This window comes from Trachemys scripta, chromosome 16 (assembly GCF_013100865.1).
Source record: "Trachemys scripta elegans isolate TJP31775 chromosome 16, CAS_Tse_1.0, whole genome shotgun sequence".
NCBI classification, from domain to species: domain Eukaryota; kingdom Metazoa; phylum Chordata; order Testudines; family Emydidae; genus Trachemys; species Trachemys scripta.
In genome coordinates, this window is record NC_048313.1 from 3,679,407 (window position 1) to 3,690,618 (window position 11,212).

Below are 11,212 nucleotides of genomic sequence, written 5' to 3' on the forward strand. Positions count from 1 at the left end.
GGCCTCTCAGAACCAGGACAATCCCCATCCCCCTCTCCCCCATCCCATCCCTGGCCTCTCAGAGCCAGGGAAACTCCCATCCCCCCATCCCATCCTGGGCATTTCAGAGCTGGGAAATCCCCTTCCCCCATTCCCATCCCGTCCCATCCCCAGCCTCTCAGAGCTGGGACAATCCCTATCCCCCCCTCCATCCCATCCCGGACCTCGCAGAGCCGGGACAATCCCTATCTCCCCCTCCATCCCATCCCGGACCTCTTAGACCAGGGACAATCCCTCCCCCCCATCCCATCCCCAGCCTCTCAGAGCCAGGAAATCCCCATCTCTCTTCAGAGACAGCATAACCCCATTGTCCGCCTCCCCCTCCGACCCAGGATATCCCAATCTCCCTACCCCGTCTGAGCGATCCCCGTCCCGCCCTCCCCTGCAGAGCCGGGGTATCCCCTCCCCGAGGCTGTCTGGTTACAGCGCCTTGTTGTTGTTATTGATCCTTGGACTTTCGTGGCTGATTCAGCAGGGATTTCCCGGTGCATCGGGGCACGTTGCCAGTGATTCACGCCCCGGAAACCTGGGGTCCTGATGCAGAGCCAAACCGGAAGCCCTAGCCCCGTCAGGGCTCGCCGTCCTTCCAGGGGTGCAAGAGGGCGTGCGGGCTTCCCTCCCGGCCTACTTTGACATGTTCCCTCTTCACTGGTACCCCTGCAAGATCACCCCTAGTGTCATCTACGCCCGTGCAAAGCGCTAGGTCCCAGTGCAGATCCCCGGGGGATCCCTCTCTTTACCTCTTTCCACTCTGAAAACTGACTGTTTATTCCTACCCTTTGTTTCCTGTCTTTTAACCAGTTACCGATCCAGGAGAGGACCTTCCCGCGTCTCCCATCTCAGCTTACTTTGCTCAAGGGCCTTTGGTGAGGGACCTTGTCAACGGCTTTCTGAAAATCTAAGTACACTATGTCCACTGGATCCCCCTTATCCACATGTTTGTTGACCCCCTCAAAGAATTCTAGTAGATTGGTGAGGCGTGATTTCCCTTTACAAAAGCCGTGTTGACTCTTCCCCCAACAATCGTGTTCATCTCTGTGTCTGATAATTCTGCTCTTTACTATAGTTTCAACCAATTTGACCGGTACTGAAGTTAGGCTTATGGGCCTGTAATTGCCAGGAACAACTCTGGAGTTTTTTTGAAAAATCAGCGTCATGTTAGCTAGCGTCCGGTCATCCGATACAAAGGCTGATTTCAGCAACAGGTTACATACCACAGTTGGTAGTTATGCAATTTCAAATCTGAATTCCTTTAGAACGCTTGGGTGAATGCCATCTGATCCTGGTGATTTATTACTGTTTCATTTATCTATTTGTTCCAAACCCGCCTCTATCGACACTTCATTCTGTGTCATCTGAGAAGAATGGCTCATCTATGGGGATCTCCCCCACATCCGCTACCTAACATAGAGCAGCCCAGTGGCTGCTCTGAGATACGCCCAGTTGCCCACGGCCCCAAGGGGCTTTCCCAGAATCAAGGAATAGCTGGTTTGCAGCCAGCATAAACAGAGGCTGTGGAACGTGCCATTGGGGATTCCCGGGTAGCCAGCGAAACCAGCTTTCCTGGCCATGACCTGTCCTCACCCCTTTCCGTTATTCACCTCTGCTACATTCCTCTCCAGAGACAGCTGCACTGTAACACTGCCAGGATGGCTTCTTGTAGATACAGGAGGCTAGATTCTGCCTTGTTTATGCCACAAATGAGGAAGCCAAATAACCCAGGCGTCCTGTCTACCTGCCCACCTCCCACTCTAACCACTAGACTCCACTCCTCTCCCAGTGCCAGGTCCAGAACCCAGGAGTCCCTGTGTTCTCACTAGGGTGACCAGATGTCCCAATTTTATAGGGACAGTCCCAATATTTGGGGTTTTGTCTTAGATATTACCCCTGCCACACACACTCCCGTCCCGATTTTTCACACTTGCTACCTGGTCATCCTAGTTCAAACCACCAGACCCCATTCCTCTCCCAGAGCTGGGGATAGAACCCAGGAGTCCTGGGATGATTGCGGCCATACGCTCCCCTTTAAGAGTCAAGAATAGAACCCAGGAGTCCTGCCTCCCAAGCCTGTGCTCTAACCACTAGACCCCACTCCCCCACCCACAGCAGGAACTGGCCCCTGCTGCTCTTCGCTTAGGCCGCTGTTTGAAAGCAGGTGGGCGAAAGCCCTGGAGAGAGACGTAACACTGCAGTGACTGCACAGGCCGGTCTAGGTTTGCCCTGAGGTTTGTCATTTCCTGAGCCTCGGGGGCCGAGTCAGTTTTGCTGTCTCGCTGCAGAGGGGTGCGCCGGCACGCGAGCGCCCGCGTGGGAAACTTCCCGCTTGCTCGTTTGTTTGTTTCCCAAAAGCGTTACGGTGACGATGCGCCTCGCTGCAAGAAAGGGGAACACGGAGCAGCCGCTGCGCTGAGCGTGCCCTGGCTGCTTCCGGAAACTGGCCACTTCCCGGGCGCTGACGCAGCCCCGAATTACAGGGCGAGGGGCACCTGAACAGTCCCTGGCGAGCAAACTGAGAACTGAAAGCCTGACGCAACTCGGGCCAGCGCTCCTAGCCACCAGGGTAGGGGGTAGGTTGGGGGTGTGGCCGGGGCACACTGTACTGTGGCTATTCTCTGCCCCCTGGGGTCCATTAGTAGAGAAGTGATGGGCCAGGATGGGGAGTCTGGCCCGGGCATCTCAGGTCCTGCCTCGGCTACTAATGTTGCTTCTTGAGGGATACTGACAACTGAGCGATTAGGCGCCCCGGCCTGGCCCCGCTCCCCAGCAGGTGTGTTTGTGTGTGTGTGTGTGAGGGGTCCCATTAGCCCGAGGCTGTGACTTTTCCCCTGTCGGCGAGTTGGTAGCAGGGGATGCCCTTCCCGCTGTTAGGAAAATCACAGCATTGGCCTACTGTCCCTGATTGCCCAGAAATCGTGACATTTCAAGTTACACAGGGTTTGACCCGCAGGGCGCAGGGCACGAGTTAGACCAACCCAAAGGCCACCCTGGTGTGCGTGTGAGCGGCCAGGGGCCCGGCTCGTACGGGAGCGCCCTGCAGGGCCGTGCTGCAGCACCGAGCGTGCCAGCTCTCCATGCCAGCCACCCTAGGGCCTGCCAGCCTCAGAGCCACCCGGAGCGGGTTGCGGCCTGTGGCTGGCGACCGAGAGGCAGCTTGAAAGGACGACTGATGCGACCTCTGTTGGAAGAAATGAAAACTGCCGGTGCTGATGGGAAAACAGGAGATTTTATTCCCCTGGCCCGGAAACTCTCCTGAATTTGTTCTTCAGCTCAACCAGGCCTCTAAGCTTGCCAGGGACCCCCCCCCAGGATGACAGGACCAAATCCAATCACCCAGCGGAGCCAAACAGCCCCCCTGACAGCTGATGTTTACCTAGGGTGACCAAATTTACCTGAGGTGGCCAGGTAGCAAGTTTTGTTGGGTTTTTTGGGGTGGGGGGCGGTAATAGTTGCGTATATAAAACAAAGCCCCTAATGGCGGGACGTCTGGTCACCCTACATTGACCCCTTCTGGGGCCTGTTTCTCACCCCCCTTCTTTTCTCCTCCTCCCACCATCTGTTAATTCATTCCCTCTCTCTCTCTTTCCTCCCTGGCTTTCCCCCTCCCCAATCCACCTTCGGTTTGGTCTTTTCCCACGCCCATCCATCCAGCCCAACTCTCAGGAGTGGCTTTTTTGAGATGAGCTCATGGGAGGCGGGGCTTCTTGTAGCTCCTCCCAGCTCGCCTATATAAGGGGCTGATTAATCTCCGGGTTCTTAGCTCAGGCCCTGGTGGGTTAAAACGGCTCCCACCCAGGGGAAGACAGACAGACCCACAGACTCCCTCCTCTCTCCAGCTGTTCCTCACTCATCTCCTGCTTCGCCATGAGCTCCATGGTGGATGTAAAAACCTTGTATGAGGTAAGAGGCGAGCTCGTCTCCTGGGGTGTGGGCTGAATTTCCTAGCCCGGCTCCCCTAAACCGGGCTATGACTGATTTATGGGGGGGGGGGTTTCTCCTGCCAAAACTCTTGCCAAATCTCTCCCCCGCCCCTTAAAATATTGTTTGTAGCCTGAGCTAGATGGGTCACTCGATTGCACAGAATCGTAGCAAAAATCGGGGGGGGCCTAGAAAACAGCCCCCCCCCCGAAAAGATCTCCGCTCGGTCTGCCCCCCCCTTTTGGAAAAAGGGACAGAAAGTTGCTAAGGCGAGTCTGATCCGGAGTTGGGAGCTCGGCTCCATTGCCGGGAGTGGTAACTTGGCGTCGCTTCTTTTTGATTTTTGAGGGGGGGGGGTCCTCTCGGGCCCCAGAAAGGAAAGTTTTTGAGGCCGTGGAGCTGGGCGGACTTGTGGGGGTGACTCTCCACCCCCCCCGCCCCCAGTTCTCGAGGGCTACCCGCCGGCTGGGCTTGGGGGGCGGGGGGGGTGGTTTAGTGTGAAATCCTCGCCGGAGTGAATTCGCTTTGCTCGGCTCTGTTCAGAACGGAGCGCGCCAACCGGGGGGCCGCGCACTTCCCCATTCGGTAAATGAAACGTAGTTGGGGAGGGAGGGGGGCTGCGCTCAGGGGCTGCTGCTAAAGGCAGGACCACCCTAACCCCCCACCCCCCAAAAAAACCCCAAACCAGCAGCCAGGGGAGCGACCCGTCTCCCCTCTGCCCGGCGATTGATTGTTTTTGGTGTTGATTCAGTGTCTGGCCGGTCGGGTTAATTTCCAAAAGTCTTTCGAGACACGGCCCGGTCCCTAGAGGTGTCCCCCGCCCCGGCTGCGGGGGTGGGGGGGGAGAAATTCCCAGCGGTCAGGAAAGGGTTAAAGTGACCTAGAATGGCATTCCTCCCCGCCGCCATAGCGGGCTGCTGCGGGGGGGGGGGGAGGGGGAGGCAGCAACTTCGGGTGCAGTGGGAACTTGGGGGGGGGGGGGTGCAGCTTAGGCGACTGTGTGTGTGAGGGGGGGGCGGTGGTTTTGAGTAGGNGGGGGGGGGGGGGGGGGGGGAATGGAAAGAGTCGAGGAGAAAGGGAAGTTCCCCGGTTAGGTTTACACCAGGGTGGGGTACACACCAGGGGACTCTGCCCCTCTTCAGTTCTGTCACTTCTCTTCTCGTGCCCCCCTCCGCCCCCCCCCACCATGGATTTCTCGGGAGCACCTCACTTTTCCCACCGCCCCACAATCGCTCGCCGGCCCCCCTACAGCAGGCTGGCGGAAGGCCCCTTTCTTTGGAAGGGGGGGGGGGTCCGTGCCAGTATAAAACCCTCCCCCTTGGTCCCGGTCCCAGGACTTTATAAATAACCCTGGGCCCTGTGCCATGGCCGGGCCTGTGAGTCACCAGAGCGCAGCCCCATCCCCCCCTCCCCGGAGAGCCTGGCTCTCCCAGGTGCTGTTTGCTGTAGGCAAAGCGGACGGGGTGTGTGTGTGTGTCTCTCTCCGTAGTTGGGGCAATGCCCCGCTCCAGGGGTATCTGTTAGGTGCCCCCATCTTGTCTGGGGGGAGGGGATGTCAGAGCCAGGCATTAACCCCCCCTTTTTCCTCTCTCCCCGCCCCACAGAACCTCCGGAACCTGAATCTAAGCGAGGGGCAGGACGCTGGGGGCAGCGGCGACGCCCACATCTGGCCCCTGCGCACCGTCTGGAGCCCCAGCACGGAGCAGGCGTGCTCCCTGCCCGAGCCGGCGGCCCCGCGCCCCTCGTTCCGCACCGACCGCTCCCTCAGCCTGATCGAGGGCCGAGCCCTGCCGCCCCCCCCGCCCGGCTTCCCCCCGCTGCAGCCCCCGCCGGCCCCCGCCCTCTCGGCCCGCTACAAGACGGAGCTGTGCCGGACCTACAGCGAGACGGGCCGCTGCCGGTACGGGGCCAAGTGCCAGTTCGCCCACGGTGCCGGGGAGCTTCGGAGTCTGAGCCGCCACCCCAAGTACAAGACGGAGCTGTGCCACAAATTCTACCTCCACGGCGAATGCCCCTACGGCTCCCGCTGCCACTTCGTCCACTACCCGGAAGAGCGGGGGCTGGCCGCCTCCCCACAACTTCTGCGCCAGAGCCTCAGCTACACCGGGGTGCCTGCTGCCCGCCAGGGCTCCCCGCCGCCCGGCATCTCCGACCCGGCCTCTTTCGCCCGGGCGCCCTCTATCTCCCCACCTCCCGCCAGCGACCTCCTCTCGCCGCCCTTCGCCCGCCTCAACTCGGAGCCCATCCCTCGCATGGCCACCCTCGGAGAAGCCCTGGCCGCCTCCGCCCCTGGAGGGCGCTGCACCTGCCGTTGCGGCGGCACCGCCAGGCTGGGCGCCTTCGAGAGCCACCGAGACTACTTCGCCGCCGCCCCGGGTGCGCCCGTCGCCTCCGGCCTCCCTAGGACCCCTTCCTCCAACTCGCTCTCCGACCAGGATTGCTACAGCAGCTCGGGCAGTCTCAGCGGCTCCGAATCGCCCGTCTTCGAGGTCCTACCCAGCAGCGGCACCTGGAGCGGGACCCGCCGCCTGCCCATCTTCAACCGCATCTCTGTGTCGGAGGCCGGGGAGGGCTTGGAATAGCCTCCAGGCCAAGGGAGGGAATCTAATGGGGTGGAGAAAGGGGGAGGGGTTGCAATCAATTCCTTGGAGCAAAGGGTGACCCCCTGGTCCTGCTTCCAAGATCCCTCCAGACGCTGCCCCCTGGCCCCTCCAGCTGCTGGTCCAGATGTTTGGGGAGGGGACAGCAGCTCCCCAGCCAGATGCTGGCAGGGGCTGCTCCTGTCTGGGGGGTGGGGTGACCTCCCCTGGTGTGGGACATGAGCTCCCCACAGTGGGGGAGGGAAGGGGGGGGGGACATGCATCCAGATGTGCACAATGCAGATGCCAGCTGGGCAAGGCAAGCTCCCTGCCTGGCCAGATGTAGCCATGCCTTTTAAGTGACTTGCTCCTGCTACCTGTGCGCGGGGCGTGGCTGGCAGGGGCCGCTGCCCCCTCGATATAGGGCTCGTCCTCCTGCCTTCCTCCGCCTGCTCGTCCTAAAGTGCCAGATGACACCGCCGAAGTGCCTTGCCCAACCCCCGCCGTCCGGAAGCGCTCACCTGCTTCAAGTCAAGAACTGCCGGTCTCCGCGCCTCCCCCGTGTCCGGCTTTCCACCGGACTCGTCTGCATTACAGCGGGTGAGGGGAAAAGCCCCGTGGGGCCGGCGTGCATCCCTGAAAACGGACTAACTTGGAGCTGTGGGGTGGGGACGGTGCAGTTTTATGCCCCATATGTAGCAGATTGTTTGGGGTGGACCACATCAGCATATTAGGGGTGTCTGGGGTGGGATAAATTCAGCTTGAATGGTGCTGCTTTCCTCCTCTGCCTTTACCCTTATTTCATGCTGTGAATATTTCGGGAAGGGTTCCCCTAAATTGTGAATGGAGGTGTAGATCCCTTTGGAATTCTTTGACACCGTCTGCAGACCCCCCCCTCCCCCCGCAGGGGTCGGTGGACCACAGTGAAAACGACTGGACTTAATTGGTATGAAACAGCTCTTGCTTTAAGTTGGCGGGGGATGTATTTCTCTCCAAAGACCGTAGTGTTACTGCAGTATTTATGTCAATTGCATTAGCCCAGCTGCAAAAGGAAGGGTGAAACAGACTGGGGGGAGGCGGGGGGGAAGGAGAGTAAGAAAGCTCTAATGTCTTAAAGGGGAAGATGAGACAATCTGAGCTGACAATATCACCGGGTGGAGCAGGAAGGCAGCACTGACATGATTGGGCAGTTTGCAATGAAGATGTGGTGTGTCCCCTCCCAGAATCCAAAGGTCATGGGGAGGGAGGGGTCTTTGTTCCACCCCCGCCTCCCCAGTTAGCCACCCCATTCAAAGCTCGGTCAAGATGACAGCAAGGTTGACCTTGATTTCTGGGGAGTTGGTCTCCAAAGCCATAGTGTTAAACCGGTCAGCCCTTGCCATGTAGCAAGAACTCTGTGAAGGGGTGGGAGGGGGAGACACTAAGTGTGCATTGCTCACCTCCTTGCACAAAGCCGAGGTTGTGAAGTGCTCCCCAGTCCAGCCCACAGGATAAAAACTTGCTTTTTCTTTTAAAGACAAGCTAAGGGTCTGCTCTGATCACATGACTCCCGAAGCTTGGGCTTTCAGAACCGCACTAAACCTCACACAGCTTTGGCAACACTGGTATCTAGCTCCAAATCCCACTGTGGTAGCTTGTGATGCCCTCTTTGCAGCTCCAAGGCCTAGTGAGATCTTTCATGTTCCGTTTTCTGTGTGAACAATTCCCCTGCTTTTTAACTGTTGCTCTTGGAAACAAAAAACAAAGCTGATGTTTACCTTTAATGATAGACCAGAAACCAAAATTATTTATAGAATCTTATTTATTCAAGACAGAATTTTATATTATATTTATCTTTTTGTAATATTCTGAAATAATATATATATATTTTTCCGTGTTATTAAAAAGTTTAATTAAAGAAAAACAACCCAGCCAGATGTAACCGGGAAGTGATATGTTTATAAGTGACAAATGCTTTTTTAATCATCATTGTGGTGTTATTGCTGAATCTTGAGGATTTAAAAAAAAAATGGTGGAAATAAAACAAAGAAAGCCATGAGATTGGACAGTGTTTGTTTTTTGTGTGTGTGTAATTTTTTTTTGCATGTGGTTTTTTGGGATGGGCCTACAGCCTGGGCGCTGTGATGGCTCGGTGTACCCCCACTGCAAGTCCCTCCTCATTTTTGTCTGAAGAGTATAAAACACAACAGGTATCTTAATGGCATTTCAGCCCCATTGTGCATAACACATAATGTCCCATATCTCCCCTCCACCTGCTATCTGAGCATCTCCTTTCTTAATAAGGGGGGGCAGGGAGGGAATCTTCAAAGGAGCTGGTCTCTGCCCCAAACAGCTTCCAAACTAAACCCATACAAGATAGGGGAAACTGAGGCATGGCTTAATAAAGAGGAAGGATGGCCCTGTGCTTAGGGAGCATCCATTGGGAGTTAGGTGTCTAGATCCCTTTGAGGAGCTAGGTGTCAGGACCTCATGCCCTTAGGCTGAAGGGAGAGTTCTAGCTTCCATAAATAAGCTTTAGAAGAACAATCACCCATATAGCCCCATTGTTCTAGTAAGGGAGTTATCTTCCCAGCTGCACTGGGGGATCCAGAAAGCACTTCCTCCATTTTACAGGTGGCAGGAGTGGGATTTGCTTTTTAATCATAAGACTCTCTGGCTTGGCGTGGGACATCTCTCTCCGTTCCCCTCATCCCTTCGCCTGGAGTGCAGTCATGGGCTGACCGGCCCCTATGAGTTTTAATCGAGCTAGCCGAGGGCCGGGAGCAGCATGACCACCAGTAATTACCCTGGGGTCTGGGCGCGCTTGCCCAGTGTGTGGCTCGCTGCTCCAGGTGGGCTAGGTTAAAGCTAGCGCAGGTCTGTCTGCTGCCATCTTCCCCTTGAGAAGCTTGATCAGTTTAGATTTGTCTCGGGTCTGCCGTGAGTGGTGGCACATCCCCAGGTGGTGAGCACAGCCCAGATGCGTGTTTCCTTCCCCCCCCTCTTCACCGGCTGCTCTCATCACGGCTGACGTTAGCAGGGCGCGGCCGATCCCTGCCAAGGACAATCCACAAAGCTCTTTGCGTAAGGCCCCGTCTCCTCCCAGACTGGAGGAACCAGCCTGGTGAGTGGCCCCCGCCCAATGCTTTCGGTAAACAAGCCGGCTTGGGAAACCCAACCGTGCCCGCCCAGGCTGAGCCGATGGGGAGCGCTGGGTGGTTGGGCCGGTGTGAGAAGCTGCCCAAGGTGGGGCCCCAAACACTGTGGTACCAGGAGGCCGATTCCCTCATAATCGGTTTCATCCCATGAGCCCCCCGTGCCAAGCTTCGCCTGCCCTAGCGGGTGCTTGACATCCAGGCAGAGGCAGCGCTGGGAGACCTGTACATGTTAAGGCCAGAAGGGAACCCCCAGATCATCTGCTTTGACCTCCCCACAAGGCAGAGAGCGCTGCCCCCCCCCCCCCGGAATCAATGGGAAACGGGTATTCAGGAAGCACCGAGAGGCCCTAGCAGAAATCCAGGCCCCGTTTTGCTGGGCGCTGCACAGACCCGGACCGAGATCAGGGGCCGGGCCCAGCGTGCCAGGCGCTGCATGGACTCTGATCACGATTGGCTAGAGTAGGGGGTGGCTTCGTGTTGGAATCCCCCTCCGCAGCCTGGCTGGAGGGTTTCTCCCTAGAGAGGGGGGCTGGGTTCTTTTGGCAGTTACATTGCTTCTGCTCAATGGGGTTGGCCGCCCGCAAGGGAGGGATTGCTCAGTGGTTTGAGCATTGGCCTGCTAAACCCAGGGTTGTGAGTTCAATCCTTAAGGGGGGACATTTAGGGACCTGGGGCATAAATCTGGCTGGGGATTGGTCCTGCTTTGAGCAGGGGGTTGGACTTGGATGACCTCCTGAGGTCCCTTCCAACCCTGATCTTCTATGATTCTAGGGATCTCCCTCTTGGTAGGGCCTGCCGAAGCGTGGCTGCATTCAGTGCTCGCTGGGCGGCCGTTCCGCGGGCGTTGGTTTTGGTTTGTTCTTTGCGGTGTTGGTCCCCGTCACTTTCCCCTGGTGGGGGGGGCCAAAGAGGGGTTGACTGCAGCTGGGTTCCTTTGACCCGCAAGCCAGGGGCTTGGAGCGCGCGGGCCGGCTGCTGCCCTGTGGCGGGTGTGTTGTGTGTAAGGGAGGCGATTGCCTGTGCGACTATAAAATCTGCCTCTCGAATGGGTAAATCTACAGGGATGTTTCCTGGCTCAGGGGCAGTTTGTTTCGGCTGGCACAGGAGGGACTCTGGTGCGTTGGGTTCCTGTTTTTTCCCTTGTCTACTCTGCGGTTGAAGTCGTTTTTTCCAGTGCCCCCCTGCCCTGCCCTGGCAACTTCCTTCACAATGACCTTCTATCTCCTGGGCATGTCCTGGAGGGTTAGGAGCAGAGACAGGCCCTAGAGATGGGGGTGATCACCCAGAGAAGCCGGATCGAGCCAGCGCTGTTTCTAAACAGACTCCAGTGCGGGCTCGGTGGGTCCTCTGAGCTGGTGGAGTCCGAGGGAGGTGACGCGGACGATGCTGGTGTCTCCGACCCCTTGCTCCTTCCTGATGTCCCAGCCCGTCAGCTGGCTAGGAGGGGTGCAGCTGGCGTGCGGGATACGTGCGACTTTGCGGGTCGCGCTAATGGGACACGGGGCGTCGAGGCTGAGGCCTAATCCCCTGACTTCCGGCGCT

The 11,212-nt window shown here is 57.8% G+C and overlaps 1 protein-coding gene across 1 annotated transcript; it reads left to right on the forward strand.

Annotated features, from left to right (window-relative positions):
• Positions 1–3,782: 3,782 nt before the first annotated feature.
• Positions 3,783–8,573, forward strand: ZFP36 (ZFP36 ring finger protein). The gene is made up of 2 exons (XM_034792653.1): positions 3,783–3,936; positions 5,559–8,573. Exons 1-2 carry the CDS (start codon positions 3,901–3,903, stop codon positions 6,534–6,536), a joined length of 1,014 nt encoding a protein of 337 aa, XP_034648544.1. The 5' UTR covers positions 3,783–3,900; the 3' UTR covers positions 6,537–8,573.
• Positions 8,574–11,212: the final 2,639 nt, after the last annotated feature.

Coding starts and splice junctions, on each gene's coding strand:
- ZFP36 (XM_034792653.1), top strand. CDS start 3,901: ATGAGCTCCATGGTGGATGTAAAAACCTTGTATGAG. Junction 3,937..5,558: donor ATGTAAAAACCTTGTATGAG/GTAAGAGGCGAG, acceptor CCCGCCCCACAG/AACCTCCGGAACCTGAATCT.